Source organism: Mixophyes fleayi, chromosome 3 (genome assembly GCF_038048845.1).
Source record: "Mixophyes fleayi isolate aMixFle1 chromosome 3, aMixFle1.hap1, whole genome shotgun sequence".
Lineage (NCBI taxonomy): Eukaryota > Metazoa > Chordata > Amphibia > Anura > Limnodynastidae > Mixophyes > Mixophyes fleayi.
In genome coordinates, this window is record NC_134404.1 from 56090548 (window position 1) to 56111912 (window position 21365).

A 21365-nucleotide genomic window follows, 5' to 3' on the forward strand; every position below is an offset into this window, starting at 1 on the left:
AATCCTGCTTTTTGTTGTTTTGGACAGGTGGCCAAAGCAAGAGCCACAAAGTATTTAATGGTGATGCTTAGCAAAAAAAAAAAAACACATTTGCTTATAGTTAAACCTTTAATTATTTGGGGAGTCATTTTTGTAACAAAAAAAAAAAGGGAGTTAGTCATTCTTGCAGAACCTCTGACAATCACTCATGCACATAAGCCTAGTCACGCTCTGAGTGGCCCAGCAGGGTATCTAAGTTGGGCCCCACTGCCTGTGCACTCCAATGCCTCACTATACAGAAAGAGGGTGAGCAGAGACTCTGGACCTTCCACAGTGAAACTGAAGCGGAGCCTGGAAAGGAAAACAAATTACAACTACAGCTAGTATTAAGTGGTGAAAACATGGACCTGCTTGTGCAGCAGTGATTGGCAGGGACAATGGTGTCCATTGAAACAACGTGTTCTAGTTATTACAGCCCTTCTCAGTGATCTGACTGCAGGCTAAAAACATTTCTTTGATTTGTAACGCATTGAAAATTTGTGAATTTGTGAGCTTTGGCCAGCAGTCAATGCACTGCATAGTATTGTAATTAAAATAATTATGTTTATTCAGTCCAAGTGTACAGTGTACAGTCTAAGGTGACTCTAAACGTTCCCTTTTACTTGTGGATCCCCGGCACCCATTGTGAAACAGCAGGAAAGCAGCCAGGGTCACAATCATGCGTATCGTTTAGGTGTACATTGATATGGGGCCTGGCCACCGCTACTGCAGATCACTGGTATGAAGGATGGAGTCTGCATGTTAACAGCTACATCCCTTGGCTGGGTGGACCCGGTATGCCCCCTGCTGGACATGAGCCTGTCCTACACTAGAAGCGGAGCAGATGCTCAATCGGGTTAAGATCTGAGGAATATGAAGGACAAGTCAACACCATGAACTCTTTGTCATGTTCCTTAAACCATTCCTGAATACTTTTTGCATTGTGCAGGACACATTATCCTGCTGAAAGAGACCAATGGCAGCAGGGAATACCGTCACCATGAGGGGGTGTACCTGGTCTGCAACGGTAAAACCACTGACAAGTGAGGTGAATAACATTGATTATATTGTTACAATGGTACCTGTCAAGGGGTAGGATATATTAGGCAGCAAGAGAACAGTTCTTCAATTTGATGTGTTGGATGCAGGAAAAATGGGCAAATGTAAGGATCTGAGTGACTTTGACCAGGCCCAAATTGTGAGGGCTAAGTGACTGGGTGAGGGCATATCCAAAATGGCAGGTCTTGTGGGGTGTTCCCGATATGTAGTGGTTAGTACCTACCAAAAGTGGTCCAAGGAAGGACATTCTGTGAACTGGCGACAGGGTTATGGACATCCAAAGTTCATAGATGTGCATGGGGAGCGAAGGCTAGCCCGTCTGGTCCAATCCCACAGAACAGCTACTGCAGCACAAATTGCTGAAAAAGTTAATGCTGGCTATGATAGATATATGTCACAACACACAGGGCATCACAACAGAAAAAACAGATTTATACGTACATCTAGCGCTCACTCTGTAGCACTTCAGGATGTAGATGACACCTCTAAAGTTATAGATTCTCTGAAGCAAATCTTCTTATATGTCAAATGGCTTTGGGTCTGAAGCTAAAATTCATAACACAAAGCACATATGAGTTTCAGCTTCAGACCCAAAGGCATTTGACATATAAGAAGATTTGCTTCCGAGAATCTATAACTTTAGAGATGTCATCTACATCCTGAAGTGCTACAGAGTGAGCGCCAGATGTACGTATAAATCTGTTTTTTCTGTTACATTTTGTTAGAGGAAAGTGGATCCTCTTTATATGTACTAGGCAGCACATTCTCAGGAGCGCCCTACTGACCAGTCTTTTTATAAGAATTTTTTTTTTGTTTGAGATCTATTGTTCCACACAGTGCATCGCAGCAGCTTGCTGTGTATGGGGCTGTATAGCCGCGGACCAGTCAGAGTGCCCATGCTGACCCCTGTCCACCACCGAAAGCACCTACAATGGGCATGTGAGTGCCAGAACTGGACCATGGAGTAATGGAAGATGTGATTCATCTGGTCTGATGAATCACATTTTCTTTTACATCAAGTGGACGGCCAGGAACGTGTGTGTCGTTTTCCTGGGAAGAGATGGCACCAGGATGCACTAAGGAAAGAAGGCAAGCGGACAGTGAGATGATGATCTGGGCAATGTTCTGCTGGGAAACCTTCAGGTTCTCACATTCATGTGGACGTTACTTTGACATGTACCACCTACCTAGACATTGTTGCAGACCAAGTACACCCCTTCATGGCAACGGTACTCCCAGGAGATTGCACCTTAACACACTGCAACAATTGTTCAGGAGTAATTTTAGGAACATACCAAAGAGTTCAAGGTGTTGACTTGGCCTCCAAATTCCGCAGATCTCAATCTGATCGAGCATCTCTGGGATGTACTGGAAAAACAAGTTCGAGCCACGGAGGCCTCATCTCGCAACTTACAGGACTTAAAGGGGGGAATTCAATTGGCTGCGTTACTGTCATAAATAATGCGGCTTGCGTACTATTACCGATATTACAGTAATAGTGCGCGTAATTGCCATTAATACGGTAATTTCACCGCCAGCATTTTGCTCACGGCTCCCTGAGCCGCGAGTAGAAGGCTGAGTTAAATTTACCATATTAACGGTAATACACTTACCGCAGCAGTATTGTGGGTGGAATTGAATTTCCCCCAAAGGATCTTCTGCTAACATCTTGGTGCCAGATACCACAGGACACCGTCAGAGGTCTTGTGGAGTCCATGCCTCGACCGGTCAGAGCTGTATTGTCGACATGAGGTGGACCTACACAATATTAGGAAGGTTGTTTTAATGTTTTGGCTGATCGGTGTATGTGTAATCCATATATACATATTCATAAGTACTTGGGTTCATTTTCGAAGCCAATTAACCTACAAACACATTTTCTGAGTGTGGAAGGAAACAGAAGCAACCAGAGGAAACTCACACAAACAATGAGAGGACACATAAACCCCACACAGTTAGGGCCGTAGCTACAATAACCCTAGAGCTGTTAGAGGTATTGACTCTGCCAACATGAGGCCACTTAAGTCGTTTCTTTTTTCTTTTTTTTTGCTGGTACATCATATTACATACCTCACTGATAATCAGTAATGGTTCTGTATATTTTTCCTTTAAGTGCTGATAAGCACAAGTCTTGCCCTGCACAAGTTGGTCACATCCTCCCTATGTACTGCCGAGGTCCTCTCCAGCGGTGTGACAACGCATGCTATTATGTAGACCCCTAACACTGGTTTCACCGGTGGGCCCTTTATGCCCCATCCCACACTGTGCAATCATTTACTACACACTTAATAAAATGATTATATGGAATATGCATGCAGTTCCGCTGGTCACCACTGCATGGCGTCAGAGTACAAGCAGTACCTGTAGCACAGCAAGTGTCACTCAGAGACCCGATCTTTGATCTCCGGTATAACTATTGTATTTGAGTAATACAAGAATTGCACTGAGTCCCCTTCAAGTTTTGCCCTGATTTGGTTTCTATTTTTTTTTCTGTTCCCTTTTCTTCAGATCCAGACAAACAGCGATCCAACGTTATATTTACTCTTTGCTGGGAGTGGTAAATACACACAGAGGTTAAAGCAAATAGGAGAGTTGAAGCAGATCAGATTTCTGCATCCTTCAAGTTGCCCTGACAGGGGGGGGGGGGCTCTCTGCCCCTGACACCCTGCAGTGTGACCAGATCTGTGTGCAGTGCTGTGTACCTTGTATCTGAAACCTGCTCATCACTGCACTTACTGAAGCAGCAATCAGCAGCATTAGGCTAATGCTTCTCCTGAAATGAAGAAAAAAAACACAAAACAGGATATTATGGCGATGTGAGAATTAGGATGACCCCTTTAATGGGTTCCAGTAATATTCTCCTTTGAAGATCATTACAAAAGTTGCTGCTGGTAAGGCTGTGTAAAATGATAACTCTGATAAAGGAGAAGTAGTCTTGCCTGGATTTTCCTATACTAGAGGTGTGATGGTCGGGAATACAGCAATGGATTTTCCTGGGGATTGCTAATTAAAGACCAGTGCATGAAATGAGCCACCAGGGACATCTACGTCTGCTACAAGAAAGCATAAGAAGTGAGTGAGCTGCCTGCCTTGCTGAGGAACCGTCTCACTCTTCTACACTAACAAGTTGACTTTTATTGTTTCCTCCCACATTCAATTCGATATTATCAGATCCAGCCACCGCATGGGCAACCTAAACTCTATATAAGAGTCATCTGTAGGACTGGCATGGTTCATAGTGACTGAAAAGAGCTGCTGGGCATCTGCAAACTTCTCCCCCTCTAAGCACCCAACAGGAATCTGATTTATTATCTGCACCAGGGGCACCAGGATCTTATATACAGTGTAAGCTACAGAGCAGGTAAGATTGCTGACAGCTTTCTGCTTTACAGGTGTTTTGTGTCACTTCTGCTCTTGTGTGATGTGTTGTGCCAGATAAACTCTAGATGTACTTTCTGTGTTTGCTCTGTTTCCTGTTTCATGAATTAGTCGTGACTGTTGAAAGTGGAGATCATCGCCGTGTGTACAAAGACATGCATGATAGTGTTTAGGAAATGTGAGCAAAGCGCGTAGGAAAAGTGGTATGAGGGTGACTTCAGACTGGAGGTATCCTGCCAGTGCAGTGTGACTTTATTCAGTAGCTGGTGTAATTATACTGATACATGTGCACTTTTGTGTTTTTTCCCCACTACAAGCAACATCAGAGAAAGCTGGGGAGATCCACTGACCGTGTTGGATGAGATATGAGAGATATCATGTACTCAGCAATGCTGGCTATATTGCTTTTACTGCTCTCATCTGGATACTGCAAAGATAGGACTGACTCCAGCAACCTCACTGACAAGAACCTGCTCAATTTTATCATGAAAATGATCAAAAACTTTAAAAAATATAACATGGAAGATGAAGATAAAATGCAGTATGCCTCAAAGCAAGATTATTACCCGGAGGAGAAGGAGGACGTTGAGTATGGCTCTTACCAGGAACAGAGAGTGGGTAAGAGCATAGCTTTAAGCAGTTCTTTATTTTCACAGATTATTAAAAAAAAAAGTTCACTTTAGTAAATTGCATTTAATGCTATGTTGTGTTTGATTGACATTATCCCCAGGGCTCTCCTTTCCTTAAAGTAAACTAGTCACCTGCATAAGGCAGCGCTGTTTATAAGGCAGATCAGAAGTGCTTTTAATTAATTTTATTTACTTTTTTATGTTCAGTATTTACCAGTCACAATTTTTTTCCCATTGACATTGATGGAGAAGAGGTGTTGTGCAAGTATGGGAGGAACCCAAATTTCAATTGTTGGACTTAGGGTAAATGTAATACTAATTATTCTATAATATTAGATATCAAAATGCAATTTCTTTTTTTTCAGAATTAATACAATAGCACTTAAAACAGTAGCTAGTATCTCACGCTATATTTGCAGCAGAGTACTGTAAAGTTGTTTAATACCATCTTGATAGAAATACATAATCACTTTAGATTTGATGTTGCAGTTAACAGACTTGAATGTGTAGCTGGATATAGAGAGTTTTGTAGAATGGAACACTGAGAGATGGAGAGGTGGGTTTGAAAGGAACTGGGGAATCATACTGTGTTGATTCAGTGATAAGAGTTAGATAGATAGATAGATATGAGATAGTTATGAGATAGATAGATAGATAGATAGATAGATATGAGATAGATAGATAGATAGATAGATAGATAGATATGAGATAGATAGGTATGAGATAGATAGATAGATAAATAGATAGATAGATAAGTTATTAGATAGATAGATAAGTTATTAGATAGATAGATATATAGATAGATATTAGATATATAGATAGATAGATAGATATTAGATAGATAGATATTAGATAGATAGATAGATAGATAGATAGATAGATAAGTTATTAGATAGATAGATTAATAAATATTAGATGGGTAGATAGATAGATAGATATTAGATAGATAGATAGATAGATAAGTTATTAGATAGATAGATAGATAGATATTAGATAGATAGATAGATAGATAGATAGATATGAGATAGATAGGTATGAGATAGATAGATAGATAGATAGATAGATAGATAGATAGATAGATATGAGATAGATAGGTATGAGATAGATAGATAGATAGATAGATAGATAGATAGATATGAGATATATAGATAGATAGATAGATAGATAAGTTATTAGATAGATAGATAGATAGATATTAGATATATAGATAGATAGATATGAGATAGATAGATAGATAGATAGATAGATAGATAGATAAGTTATTAGATAGATAGATAGATAGATAGATAGATAGATATTAGATAGGTAGATAGATAGATAGATAGATAGATGTAGATATTCAGCTAGAGATACAGAGAAATACCCTTACAAAGTGATATTATTTCCAGTATGTGCCATGGGAGTTTCAGTGTAGCCTTGAAGTGACTTTAACTATGCTGCTAGTGAAGGAAAGATACAAGGAATCCTCACTCCAAAATAAACTAATGGAAAAGAAAAGTATTCTTCATGCTGAAACAGATTTGTATTTAATAACTCTCACAGCATTGTGGGAGTTGCTACTATAAGAGTTACAGTAAAGTACAATATAAGTTATATTACATCTGGGTCAGTGCCTTGATGCCATAAGGAGACAAATCACACAATTTTGGCATTGTTTGACTCTTGTGTAAGCCGGTGCTGGGGGCTGTGTGTTTCAGGATAGTATGTTCTTAGCACATGCTCCAGCTTGTATATACAGAGTATTTCTTGTGTGCGTTATATCTTATATGCAGCCAAGTATGTAGCTGGGGTACAGGGTAATTAGCGGTGATCATCACACCATCTGCAGAATAGTCCTATGTTTTACTACTGCTCATGTAGGTTAGCTAGTAGTACATTACTCACTACTTTTTCTGGTGCCCTTAAAAAGCAAATTGTTGTTTGTCTTAGAAAACATTCTGGATAGGTGGAAAAATATTTTATTTTACTTTTTAGTGCAATAGTTTATTGTATGTTAGGAACAGTAAGATTATAGGTATCTAATTAATAACTGCACAAAGTCAGGATCTTTTTAGCAATTTGTTGGTATTAGAGCTCATTTAACCTGTTGGTCTATACAAGCATAAAATTAGTCATAAATTAAAAGTATATTGTAAGTAAGGTAAAGAAGTAATTTAAGCAGACAATTGCAGTTAGAATGTGCTGCTATTTCTACAACAAAGTTAGTAATATAATATCATAATTTGAGCCATGTCTTACATTATATTCAGGGACTGGACATACAGGGGTTGTTCTATAATGGGACAGAGGGAGACAGCTGCCACAGGCTGCAGCATCTGCTAACAAGAAAAAATAAGGAATTGATTTAAAAACAGATGTTACCTCTGTCATAATGTAAATTGGCGTTTTCTCCCATATTGGAAAATATAATATTCATTTAAATAGTATGTGCATTCAGTGGTGGTCCAGAGGTGTCACCTAATATCAAACTACCATAAATATGTATATTAATCATTAAAAGCAATATTAATTTGTAAGAGCTACTGTTCCTTTAAAAAGGCACGGACAACCTGTGGCTCTTTCACTTGTTCTACAAATACTTGTTCCATGTTATAACTTGTAGTATCCTGAGGACCACAAGCCAGCAGGGCATGCTGAGAATTGTAGTTCAGTAATAGTCGGAGAACCACAAATTAACAACCTCTGCTTAAAAAATACAGGTGCCCTTCTGGTATATTTGTTGTGCACCTTAAAAATCAAACAATTAAAAATAGGATTATTTGTGAAAACTGGGATAATCAGCCGTGATCAATGTATCTAATTAGTATATTTTTACCTATGGGTTTTTGTGAAGAGCACTTATTAAGGGAGACAATGATTGCTGCTTACATGGCTTCACGGCAGATCAGGACAGTAACAGCTGTACATGAAATAGGCTTTACACCCAATAATACTACTGTATCTACTTTCAGTTGGAATATAACTAGAGATGGGCGGGTCCGGTTCTCCGAGAACCGAACCCACCCGAACTTTGGGTATCCGAGTACCGAGCTGAGCAGCTCGGTACTCTCCCGCCCATTCCGAATCCAAATCGAGGCCGAACGTCATTGTGACGTCGTCGGATCTCGGGGCTCGGTTCTCGCGATACTTCAACTTTATAAATACCCGCCTCCACAGCAATCCATCGCCATTTGACAGAGGGAGAGAGCAGGGTGTAGTCATAGGCTAATTAGAGCAGGGACAGAGAATACAATATTGTTCTTGCAATTGCTCTAACCAAAATCGCTAGTGCAGAGAGGAGGATAGAGGTTTATTATTTTTTTCTTCATATTTGGCACTCCCCAGCGCTTTTGGGGTGTCCCCCATAATTGTGCATAAATATTTCTGGCTGTCAAAAGTCATATCTGTCAGCAGTATCTACTAAATAATTTTTAGCACTCCTCAGTGCTTTTGGGGTGTCCTCCCTAATTGTGCATTAATATTTCTGGCTGTCAAAAGTCATATCTGTCAGCAGTATCTACTAAATAATTTTTAGCACTCCTCAGTGCTGTTGGGGTGTCCTCCCTAATTGTGCATTAATATTTCTGGCTGTCAAAAGTCATATCTGTCAGCAGTATCTACTAAATAATTTTTAGCACTCCTCAGTGCTTTTGGGGTGTCCTCCCTAATTGTGCATTAATATTTCTGGCTGTCAAAAGTCATATCTGTCAGCAGTATCTACTAAATAATTTTTAGCACTCCCCAGTGGTTTGCGCTCAGAATGGATTCAAAGCAGTCCACATATGATCTGAATGAGCAACCAGGTTCTGTCACCAGTCCTGATGTTAGTGTTCCCAGTACGTCATCTGGCCAAGGCGATGTCAAACAACAGAGTGTTTTCAAATTAGTGCAAAAAACAAAAACCAAAAAAAAATTTACTGTATTGAAGCGAAAAAGAAGTGTAACTGAGCAAAAGTTAAGTGACGATAAAAAAAAAATTGCAAGCATGCCATTCTACACACGCAGTGGCAAAGAGAGAATGAGGCCTTCACCTTTGGCTATTAGTGGCAGATCCCAAAAAGTTACCCAGCCTACAATTGGTGCACAACTACTGTTACGCGTCAAAGCCGAGCTGCAAGATAACAGTGAGGCATTACAGGAGAATATTTGCTCTGATTCACAAATGACAACAATCCCTGTGGAGAGTCCATCCAACAGTGGGATGTCTAATCGTGAGCATTCTGCTGATGTGTGCCTTAATAGCCCGAGTGTAGCCGGTGATACCCAAATTGAGGATGCCACTTTGGAATTAGAAGAGGATGAGGGGGAGATTTGTGTAGGCGACGAGGGCGCTAATGATCATGTTGATGATTATGATGCAGACAGATACCAAATTGCCTTTCTCAATTTCTATTTATATTCTAGATTATATAACGGCTGAATAGTTTTCTATTTTACTCCTAGTGGAGAGAGGATCTGATGCAGACAGATACCAAACTGCCTTTGTCCATTTCAATTTATATTGTACAGTATATAACGGCTGAATTTATTAGTATTTTATACAAGTGGAGGGGGGCCTAGAGAGACAGAAACCAAACTGTCTTTCTCCATGTCAATTAATATTGTACAGTCTATAATGGCTGAATTTTTTAGTATTTTATACAAGTGGAGGGGGGCCTAGAGAGACAGAAACCAAACTGGCTTTCTCCATGTCAATTAATATTGTACAGTCTATAATGGCTGAATTTTTTGGTATTTTATACAAGTGGAGGGGGGCCTTGAGAGACAGAAACCAAACTGGCTTTTTCCATTTCTTTACATATTTAACTATAAGTGTAGGGTGTAATATACATTCAAAGACGATGGCTGCATTGCCAATATGCATAGATGGAGAGGAAGACAATCTGTTTTGTGTGTAGAATAGGCCTACCAACGAAGAATTAAACTGTTTTTTTGGATGATTTATTACCTCAACAATTAGATTACTTGTCTCTAAAACAGTTGGAGCACTAAATTGGGTTAATTTAGGTCCAAAAACATGGATTTTCCAAAAAAATAGCAAAACAAAACCAAACAAAACCAAAACCAAAACCAAAACACGCAATGGCAGTTTTGCAAAACCAAAACCAAAACCAAAACACGACGGTAATCCAGATCCAAAACCGAATCCAAAACCAAAACACGGGGGTCAGTGACCATCTCTAAATATAACACTGTTCAAGTGTGTAATCACCAGACCAAACACTAGAGGGCGAGCTTGGGATATCAGCTTTGATAACATTTATCCATCACTAACTCAGTATTTATTGTGAGAGATCACCATTGGATTGCAGCATAATTATTTCCAGGGATAGTCCCAGGTTTTAACGGTTTGTCCCTGGAAATGCCCCTTATTGACCAATTACATTATAAAATTCTTCTTTTTATGCATGTTAGAATCCACTCTTACCATATGCTTTATCTCTGGACTTTATACGTTAATATTGGTCCTTTAATTCAGAAATATATTCACTCATTTTTATATAGTAAATTTAAAGAAATAGCACAGTTATAACAATTTAAATTAATGCGTGCTAAAAATGTTTATCATCATTTATTAGAAGTTAAAATCTTACAGCTCCTACTATTCATCATAATCATCATCAGCATTTATTTATATAGTACCACTAATTCTGCAGCGCTGTACAGAGAACTCAATCATATCAGTCCCTGCCCCATTGGAGCTTACAGTCTAAATTCCCTAACACGCACACAGACTAGGGTCAATTTTGTTAGTAGTCAATTAACCTACCAAAATGTTTTTGGCGTGTGGGAGGAAACCGGAGCACCCGGAGGAAACCCACGCAAACAACAGGAGAACATACAAACTCCTCACAGATAAGGCCTTGGTCGGGAATTGAACTCATGACCCAAGTGCTGTAAGGCAGAATTGCTAACCACTACGCCACCATGCTGCCCTATTAAGCTGTATTGTACACTTACTTGATGATTCACTCATCAAATAGCCTTCTAGGGATTTCTTAAGGAATGTTAAAGTAATGGCATCAGAATTTGCAGGTAATATGTGTAGTCCCATGATCACTGGTGCGGTACAGGTGTGTCTCTCCAAGTACCTGCCTGTGTAACTTTTCCTAGGTGCCCCTGCATATAAATAACAGGTTTTGCAGACACAGTCTTAGCTGTACAGTCTGTCAATGTAGGAATAATGGACAGAACACCATCTTTTATGTAGGAACAATAAAGGATCTTTATTCAAACATCTCCTTGACGTCTCTCCTGCACATCACATCTCTCTCCCCATTGGGTATTGTTTTCTCAGCGTCTGATGCTGAATTGAAGTTACGCCAGTTTACATCGCGTTCATTGATCAACTTTGCACTGCGCATACCCACAAAGAGCATATGCACCATTGTAGACTTGTACGTATCTGGCACTAACAGCTACCTATGACTAGAGAGACAGTACCGGGGAAGACGGGCATAAAACTCGCATATATCAGGGGCTAACGCAGGATGTGTAGAGGGGGGTTTCCACACCACGCCGCCAGTGGGCGTGACCAGCATGCATGGGGGCATGTCTATAGTTTTAGACAGTGCTTGGCTGCTCTCCAACTCTTCCTATCCCCATAATATACATGAACAATGCTCCGTGCACTACTGTTAGGTGCACACAGCTCTCCCTTTTCAAGCAGAGCCGTGTGAAGTGGTGGCAGGGTCCAGCCACCTCAATTATACAGTGCCACAGGCTTGGAGGGAGTTTCCAGGCACTAGGAAACCCCCCCCCCCTCGGTTTGCCTATGTATGTGTGTCACGGGCACTAGGAGTCTTTACCCAGGGATCACCAGATGGTAGGCTTACCAGAGCAATGTAGATGGTAATAGGGTACTCTGGTAGCTGGGTGATCACGGAACATGAAATGATGGCCGATGAGATGCTCAGGAAAGTCTATGACTAGCAACACTGGTAATAATGAGGTAATGATACACAAGGAACTGTATGGACAAGGACACGTGAAGGTAGTCAGTGGTCTGCGATAGCAAGTTGTACCACTGCTATAGTGAGGAGGAATGTCCAACAGAAACAAGGAGGTGATGAGAGTCAGCGGTCTGCGGGTAGCAAGTTGTACCGCTGTCTGAGTGAAGGAATGGAATCCAAGTGGAGGTATCCAGGTAGTCAGTGGTCTGCGGTAGCAAGTTGTACCACTGCTATGTGAGAGGATAATGGAACAGGTGAAACCGGAAACAGGGATCAGTGGTCTGACATCAGCAAGTTGTACCACTGAATATATATGTGAGGAGGTGCACGGGGGAAGACTGCAACACAGGATATACACAGGCACCTTATACACGATCCACAGTAATATGCACAATATAGATATATATATATGTAAATGACTGATTAGGTCTGCAATCTAGAAAGTCTCTTGAAGTAGTCCAGCACAATGATAACACAGTCAATGATGGCAATAGACTCAGTGGATAGCAGACTCCAGAGAGAACCAAACACAGTCCAGCAAGATATGCAATACACAGCACAGTCAATGAGAAGTATGCATACCGTGGTTCAGCAGTAGCAGTAAGATGGGATTGCAGCGGTACCTGAGCGGCTGGAGACCGACTGGATAGGAAGTCCCTGGATAGGAGAAGCAGCGGTCTAGCAGGTGCAACGCACAGGTGAGTAGACCGACAGGGACACGAATCCACAGGAGTCAGCAACACGTGGAACTGGACTCATAGGAAACCCAGGAGAATGGAGATGATCCAGCAGAGGGTAGTAGAAGAGATACAAATCCAATGCTGACAGGAGGGTAGAGACCAGTGGAACACGTGAAGGCGTGGAGAGTGGATCAGCAGGAGATGGACGATAGCGTTGACCACAGCGGCAGGACTCAGCGGCACACGGAGGTAACCAGTAGCAACCACAGGAACCAACAGCGATGGGAAACAGGAGTGCAGCGCAGGGCAGGAGCTGTAGATAACGAAGTGTAGCAGATGGTAATGAAAAGCGGCAGTCTCGAGGAAGTCACAGCAAAGATGAGATGAGAGTGTAGTGCACGGAGGCAGCGGGTAGTAATCAGCTGGCAGTCACGATGATGAACACAGGCGAGTTGCAAGCAGGAGACTGTAGTGCACAGAGGCAGCGGATAGTAGTCAGCTGGCAGTCACGATGTTGAACACAGGCGAGTTGCAAGCAGGAGACTGTAGTGCACAGAGGCAGCGGATAGTAGTCAGCTGGCAGTCACGATGTTGAACACAGGCGAGTTGCAAGCAGGAGACTGTAGTGCACAGAGGCAGCGGATAGTAGACAGCTGGCAGTCACGATGTTGAACACAGGCGAGTTGCAAGCAGGAGACTGTAGTGCACGGAGGCAGCGGATAGAAATCAGCAAACAGACTTGATGAGAAGCAGGTGAGTGAGGTAAAAGCTGGAGTGCACGGAGGCAGCGGATAGCAATGAGCAAACAGTCACATTGATATAAAATAACGTTGAAGTGGTGTAGAAGACTGTAGTGCACGGAGGCAGCGGATAGGAATCAGCAAACAGTCATGATGATAAAGTTGATGGTAGAAGTGGTATGGAACCACAGTAGTAGAAGTGGTTTAGAAACCACAGGAATCAGCAGCACTGAATACACAAGTAATACAGGAACACCTTCAGAGACTCATGAGGAATGAGACTCCAAGATCAGGCAACGTGGTAGTGACCACAGGTGCTTAATATAGGGAGGTTGCCTGATCTGCCAATTAAGTTAAAGGGGTATACACTGAAGTATAGAAAAGGGCTGCGCATGAGCAGACCCTCAGGATGATGGACGGCCACGGTTCCTAAATGTCCGGGAAGAGGCACTCACGGTCCGGTGAGTGACAGTACCCCCCCTTTTAAAGGTGGGCACAGAACGCCTGGAACCGGGCTTGTCCGGATTTTTGGAGTAAAACTTCTTCAAAAGGGCAGGAGCATTAAGATCTTCAGCTTTGATCCAAGAGCGCTCCTCAGGACCAAAGCCCTTCCAATGAACGAGGAAGTGGAGGACTCCTCGCGAAATTTTTGCATCTAGTACCTCGGTAATCTCAAAATCCTCCTCCTGATGGACTTGAACTGGCTGCGGAGCTGAGGGAGGAGTTGAAAAACGGTTGATAATAAGAGGTTTGAGCAAAGATACATGGAAGGCATTAGAAATCCGAAGACTCTTAGGAAGAAGGAGTTTCACACATACTGGATTGATAACTTGAATGATCCTATATGGACCAATAAAACGAGGGGCGAATTTCATGGATGGAACCTTCAAACGAATATTTTTTGTGGATAACCAGACACGATCTCCAATTTTTAGTGGTGGAATAGCCCGCCTCTTCTTATCAGCGAAAGATTTATATTTGACAGATGTCTTCTTCAAACAGGTTCTAACCTGAGACCAGATATTTTTAAAGGTCTGACAAACAGTCTCCACCGCAGGAACTTGGGTGGGCGGGAGGGCAGGAAATTCCGGAAAAGACGGATGGTGACCGTAGACCACAAAGAATGGAGTTTTGGATGATGACTCATGGTACATGTTGTTATGGGCGAACTCAGCCCAAGGGAGTAACTCTACCCAGTTGTCTTGATTGGCTGATGAAAATATCCTTATAAAAGTCTCAAGATCTTGATTGACACGTTCGGTTTGTCCATTGGATTGTGGATGGTAAGAAGATGAGAGTGCTAATCGTATGCCCAAGGTTTTACAAAGGGCTCGCCAGAATCTGGACACGAATTGTACTCCTCTATCAGACACAATCTCAGATGGACATCCATGGATACGGAAGATCTCTTTAATGAAATGTTCAGCCAGAATAGACGAGGAAGGCAAACCAGACAGAGGGATGAAATGAGCCATCTTCGAAAATCTGTCCACTACGACCCAAATAGTGTTATGGTTCTTACTAGGTGGTAAGTCAGTAACGAAATCCATACTAATATGGGTCCATGGTTTGGACGGAATGGGTAGTGGTCGCAGCAACCCTGCTGGGGTTCTGCGGGAGGATTTGAATTGCGAACATAATTCACAGGAAGCAATGAACTCTTTGACGTCTCTCCTCATTGAAGGCCACCAGTAACTTCGAGAGAGGATCTCAAAAGTCTTGTGTTCACCGGCGTGTCCAGAAAAACGAGAGGCATGGAACCACGAAAGGATTTTCCTCCTTAGAGTAGGAGGCACGAGGGTCTTCCCAAATGGTAGCGTTTTGGTGGATGAAGCAGCCAGTGAGATACATTTGGGGTCTAGAATGGTATGGTTGGAAACCTCTTCTATATCAGAGGACGTAGCAAAGGCTCTAGATAAGGCATCAGCTTTTTTGTTCTTGGCAGCTGGTTTGAAGGTAATTATTAATTCAAAACGGGAAAAGAAAAGAGACCATCTTGCTTGACGAGGGTTCAAGCATTGGGCAGACTGGAGATATGACAAGTTCTTATGATCCGTGAAGATCGTCACCGGATGGCGAGCTCCCTCCAACAAGTATCTCCATTCCTCTAATGCGGCTTTGATAGCCAGTAATTCCTTGTCTCCGATGGTATAATTCTTCTCTGCGGGTAGGAGACCCCGAGAATAGAAGGCACAAGGGTGGAATTTTTGCTGTTCCGAGCGTTGGGAGAGAATAGCTCCTAAGCCCACATTAGAGGCATCTACTTCTAGGAAAAAAGGGAGTGTCACATCAGGCTGACGAAGGATTGGAGCCGAAGAGAAGGACTCTTTTAATGTTTGAAAGGCTTGAATAGCCTCAGTAGACCATTGCTTAGGATTAGCCCCTTTACGAGTCAGGGCCACAATAGGAGATGCAATGGAAGAAAAGTCTTGAATGAAGCGTCTATAGTAATTGGCAAAACCTAAAAAACGCTGGATGGCACGAAGAGTAGTTGGCTGGGGCCAATGTAGTACAGCATTTACTTTGTCAGGATCCATCTTCAGACCAACTCCGGAAACAATATACCCCAAGAATGGAATCTGGGGTAATTCGAATGAACATTTTTCTAATTTACAGAACAATGAATTTTTCCGTAGCCTGGAGAGGACTTCTGCCACATGTTGGTGGTGAGAAGGCAGGTCCTGTGAAAAAATCAATATGTCGTCCAGGTAGACGACGACACATACATATAATAAGTCCCGAAAAATCTCATTGATGAAGCCCTGAAAAACAGCGGGGGCATTACATAGCCCGAAAGGCATTACCAGATATTCGTAATGCCCGTCTCTGGTGTTAAACGCCGTCTTCCATTCGTCACCGGAACGGATTCTGATTAAATTGTAAGCACCACGAAGATCCAACTTAGTAAAAATACGGGCTCCCTTAATGCGGTCAAATAGCTCAGTGATCAACGGAATGGGATACCGGTTCTTGATAGTAATGGCATTGAGTCACGAAAATCTATACAAGGGCGTAATGATCCATCCTTCTTTTTGACAAAGAAGAACCCAGCTCCAGCGGGCGAGGTGGAAGGTCGAATGAACCCACGCTGGAGGTTCTCCCGTATATATTCAGATGTAGCTTGAGTTTCAGGTAACGAGAGTGGATAGACCCGGCCTCTGGGAGGAGTCTTGCCAGGAAGAAGATCAATCGGACAATCCCAAGAACGATGAGGAGGAAGACGTTCAGACTGAGCTTTATCAAAAACATCGGTAAATGAAGCATATTGAGGAGGGAGTCCCGGTGAAATAGCTGAAATGGAAGCTTGCTGTACCTTGAGAGGAATGACTTGGGAAAGGCAATGATGGTGACATTCAGGCCCCCAAGACGTGACTTGAGGGGTGCGCCAGTCAATCTGGGGAGAGTGACACTGAAGCCATGGAAGGCCTAGGACAATCGGACTTGTCGTAACAGGAAGAATTAAAAACGATATCTCTTCATGATGCAGAGCACCAATCTGAAGGGTTACTGGAGACGTACTCTGGGTGATGAGACCGTTGATGAGACGTGATCCATCGATAGCCGTCACAGTAATGGGAGTTTTTAAGGTAATCATTGGTAGAGACCATTGATTAACTAACGATTTGGAAATAAAATTTCCTGCTGCTCCGGAATCAATCAATGCCTGTGACTCAAAGGTCTTGGTAGCAAAGGAAATAGTCACATCAAAAGCGCAGACTTTAGATTTCATAGACGATGGAGAGGACTCCAGGGACCCTAACTTCACCTCTCCAGAACTAGTTAGGGCCTGGCATTTCCCGATCTCTTAGGGCAGGAGCTGAGGACATGAGTGGAATCAGCACAATAGATACAGAGTCTATTCTTGACTCTTCGTTTCCTCTCCTCAGAAGATAACTTGGAACGTCCAATCTCCATGGGAATCACAGCGGGTGACACTGGACGAAATTGAGGGTTAGAGCGAAAAGGTGCTTTAGCAGAAGTCGTTTTCTCAGCCTCTCTTTCACGAAATCTCATATCAACACGATGGCATAGAGAGATCAAATCTTCAAGTGACGAAGGAAGCTCTTGGGTAGTCAGTGCATCTTTAATTTTATCGGAAAGCCCCTGCCAGAAGGCGGCAACTAGGGCTTCAGTGTTCCACTGAAGTTCAGAGGCTAAGATCCTAAATTGAATGACGTACTGGCCTACAGTATGAGATCCTTGTCGCAGACGGAGGATGCTGGAAGCAGCGGAGGTCACACGACCTGGTTCATCGAACACACTTCGGAATGTAGAAATGAATTTGGCACTATCTTGTAATATTGGATCGTTCCTCTCCCACAGAGGGGAGGCCCAAGCCAGGGCTTGTCCTGAAAACAAAGAGATAAGATAGGCCACTCTGGAACGATGGGTAGAAAAATTTTGAGGTTGGAGCTCAAAATGGACTGAACATTGGTTAAGGAAACCCCTACAAGTTTTGGGGTCTCCATCGTACTTTGACGGAGTAGGCAGGTGAAGCGTGGAAGCTATAGACACCTGGGATGGCAATGGGGAAACGGAGGAAAGCACAGGAGCTTCAGTAGTAGCTGTCACAGTCTGTCCAGATGTTCCTTGGGAGGTTAATGACTGATAACACTGAAGTAACAGCTGTTGGCGGGCATCCTGTTGCTCCACACGGCTAACCAGATGTTGCAGCATCTCTTTGGCGGTAGGTTCCACATCTGGGTCTGTCATGGCCTGATCTTACTGTCACGGGCACTAGGAGTCTTTACCCAGGGATCACCAGATGGTAGGCTTACCAGAGCAATGTAGATGGTAATAGGGTACTCTGGTAGCTGGGTGATCACGGAACATGAAATGATGGCCGATGAGATGCTCAGGAAAGTCTATGACTAGCAACACTGGTAATAATGAGGTAATGATACACAAGGAACTGTATGGACAAGGACACGTGAAGGTAGTCAGTGGTCTGCGATAGCAAGTTGTACCACTGCTATAGTGAGGAGGAATGTCCAACAGAAACAAGGAGGTGATGAGAGTCAGCGGTCTGCGGGTAGCAAGTTGTACCGCTGTCTGAGTGAAGGAATGGAATCCAAGTGGAGGTATCCAGGTAGTCAGTGGTCTGCGGTAGCAAGTTGTACCACTGCTATGTGAGAGGATAATGGAACAGGTGAAACCGGAAACAGGGATCAGTGGTCTGACATCAGCAAGTTGTACCACTGAATATATATGTGAGGAGGTGCACGGGGGAAGACTGCAACACAGGATATACACAGGCACCTTATACACGATCCACAGTAATATGCACAATATAGATATATATATATGTAAATGACTGATTAGGTCTGCAATCTAGAAAGTCTCTTGAAGTAGTCCAGCACAATGATAACACAGTCAATGATGGCAATAGACTCAGTGGATAGCAGACTCCAGAGAGAACCAAACACAGTCCAGCAAGATATGCAATACACAGCACAGTCAATGAGAAGTATGCATACCGTGGTTCAGCAGTAGCAGTAAGATGGGATTGCAGCGGTACCTGAGCGGCTGGAGACCGACTGGATAGGAAGTCCCTGGATAGGAGAAGCAGCGGTCTAGCAGGTGCAACGCACAGGTGAGTAGACCGACAGGGACACGAATCCACAGGAGTCAGCAACACGTGGAACTGGACTCATAGGAAACCCAGGAGAATGGAGATGATCCAGCAGAGGGTAGTAGAAGAGATACAAATCCAATGCTGACAGGAGGGTAGAGACCAGTGGAACACGTGAAGGCGTGGAGAGTGGATCAGCAGGAGATGGACGATAGCGTTGACCACAGCGGCAGGACTCAGCGGCACACGGAGGTAACCAGTAGCAACCACAGGAACCAACAGCGATGGGAAACAGGAGTGCAGCGCAGGGCAGGAGCTGTAGATAACGAAGTGTAGCAGATGGTAATGAAAAGCGGCAGTCTCGAGGAAGTCACAGCAAAGATGAGATGAGAGTGTAGTGCACGGAGGCAGCGGGTAGTAATCAGCTGGCAGTCACGATGATGAACACAGGCGAGTTGCAAGCAGGAGACTGTAGTGCACAGAGGCAGCGGATAGTAGTCAGCTGGCAGTCACGATGTTGAACACAGGCGAGTTGCAAGCAGGAGACTGTAGTGCACAGAGGCAGCGGATAGTAGTCAGCTGGCAGTCACGATGTTGAACACAGGCGAGTTGCAAGCAGGAGACTGTAGTGCACAGAGGCAGCGGATAGTAGACAGCTGGCAGTCACGATGTTGAACACAGGCGAGTTGCAAGCAGGAGACTGTAGTGCACGGAGGCAGCGGATAGAAATCAGCAAACAGACTTGATGAGAAGCAGGTGAGTGAGGTAAAAGCTGGAGTGCACGGAGGCAGCGGATAGCAATGAGCAAACAGTCACATTGATATAAAATAACGTTGAAGTGGTGTAGAAGACTGTAGTGCACGGAGGCAGCGGATAGGAATCAGCAAACAGTCATGATGATAAAGTTGATGGTAGAAGTGGTATGGAACCACAGTAGTAGAAGTGGTTTAGAAACCACAGGAATCAGCAGCACTGAATACACAAGTAATACAGGAACACCTTCAGAGACTCATGAGGAATGAGACTCCAAGATCAGGCAACGTGGTAGTGACCACAGGTGCTTAATATAGGGAGGTTGCCTGATCTGCCAATTAAGTTAAAGGGGTATACACTGAAGTATAGAAAAGGGCTGCGCATGAGCAGACCCTCAGGATGATGGACGGCCACGGTTCCTAAATGTCCGGGAAGAGGCACTCACGGTCCGGTGAGTGACAATGTGTCTGTTGGGAGGCTGTTATAAGGCAGGTAGAAATGCACCCTGATTACTTGTGGTAAACCAGGCCCATATGCCGCTGTGGAGCCGTGCATAACTCGAGATATGTACTGTTCCATATATGGGCTGAAATATCCTATTTTTTAAATTTATGCCCATAAGCACCTTAGTGTTTTGTACATTTAGTAATAAATTGAATTTATTTATTGATGCCAGTTTCATGGTTATTGCATATTAATTCTGCCTAAATCATTTTGTTTATTTGATTCTTGAGACTGAAATGTACTTCTATGGCTGTGTTCTTCCATTTATTATTTGCATTTATTATAAAGGGTCATATCAGCCCTTTTAAAGAACAACGTTTTGTAGATTTATTTTATATTATATTTTATTATGTTTATTATTTCCCTTTAAGCGCCTGGACCATTTGTTTTTTGTCTCCTGCGCATCAGCTTAGTTGCAAACAGTTAACTAAATACAGTTCATCTCCTTTCTCCCCCTGAACAAGCATGATTACAATGTAACAAAAGAATAAAGTTAATTTCTTATCTGCACATTTATTAGGTGACATTTTGTTTTTAATAAATGTAACATGTTTGATAAGTAGCTCCCATAGTCCAGACACTTGTGCCCGACCAGGCTCTCTTGTCCTCTGTTTCTGCAGTTCTGCCCGTGCAGTCTAGGTCCCGATCCTTACCCCCCCTTCCCATTAGCTTTCCCCAGTCGAGTAAAAGTAATGTCATACATGCCTAAACCTTTACAGTTCACAATCTTCATGATCATCATCATCATCATTGTAAGGCGCCAAAAAACTTTGCACGCCAGACTATGACACATGAAGACATTGAAGATTGATGAAGGAGGTGCAGATGTGAGACAGAGTGTGGAGAGGACCTTGCTGGTGAGAGCTCTCCATTTACCATAATTCTCTGTTTTTATCAGTTCAGGAAGCAAGTACAACACAATTCACATGTAACAGGAGCTTTAAAACACTTTTGTAGGAACCTTACCGGTGCAGGACTCCACCTTGTTAAAGAGTCTGGTGGCTTTCAGGGTCCTGTATTGAAGAGAATAAACACACATCAAAACTGCCTGTCCAGTTCTCTTGGGTCAAAGAAATCTGCACTCAACAAACATTTGAGCC

The 21365-nt window shown here is 42.9% G+C and overlaps 1 protein-coding gene across 3 annotated transcripts in view; it reads left to right on the forward strand.

Annotated features, from left to right (window-relative positions):
* The first annotated feature begins 3941 nt into the window (after positions 1-3941).
* Positions 3942-21365, forward strand: part of ALKAL2 (ALK and LTK ligand 2) — a 53873-nt gene continuing 36449 nt past the window's right edge. Inside the window, exons 1-2 of one of the 3 annotated variants that reach the window (XM_075200508.1) lie at positions 3942-4438; positions 4773-5073. In XM_075200508.1, the coding sequence (XP_075056609.1) occupies positions 4821-5073 (253 nt within the window). In that variant the 5' untranslated portion in view covers positions 3942-4438; positions 4773-4820. Of the gene's footprint in view, positions 4439-4563; positions 5074-21365 lie in introns of those variants that run through there. The other 2 variants (XM_075200506.1, XM_075200507.1) reach the window with 2 other exon arrangements.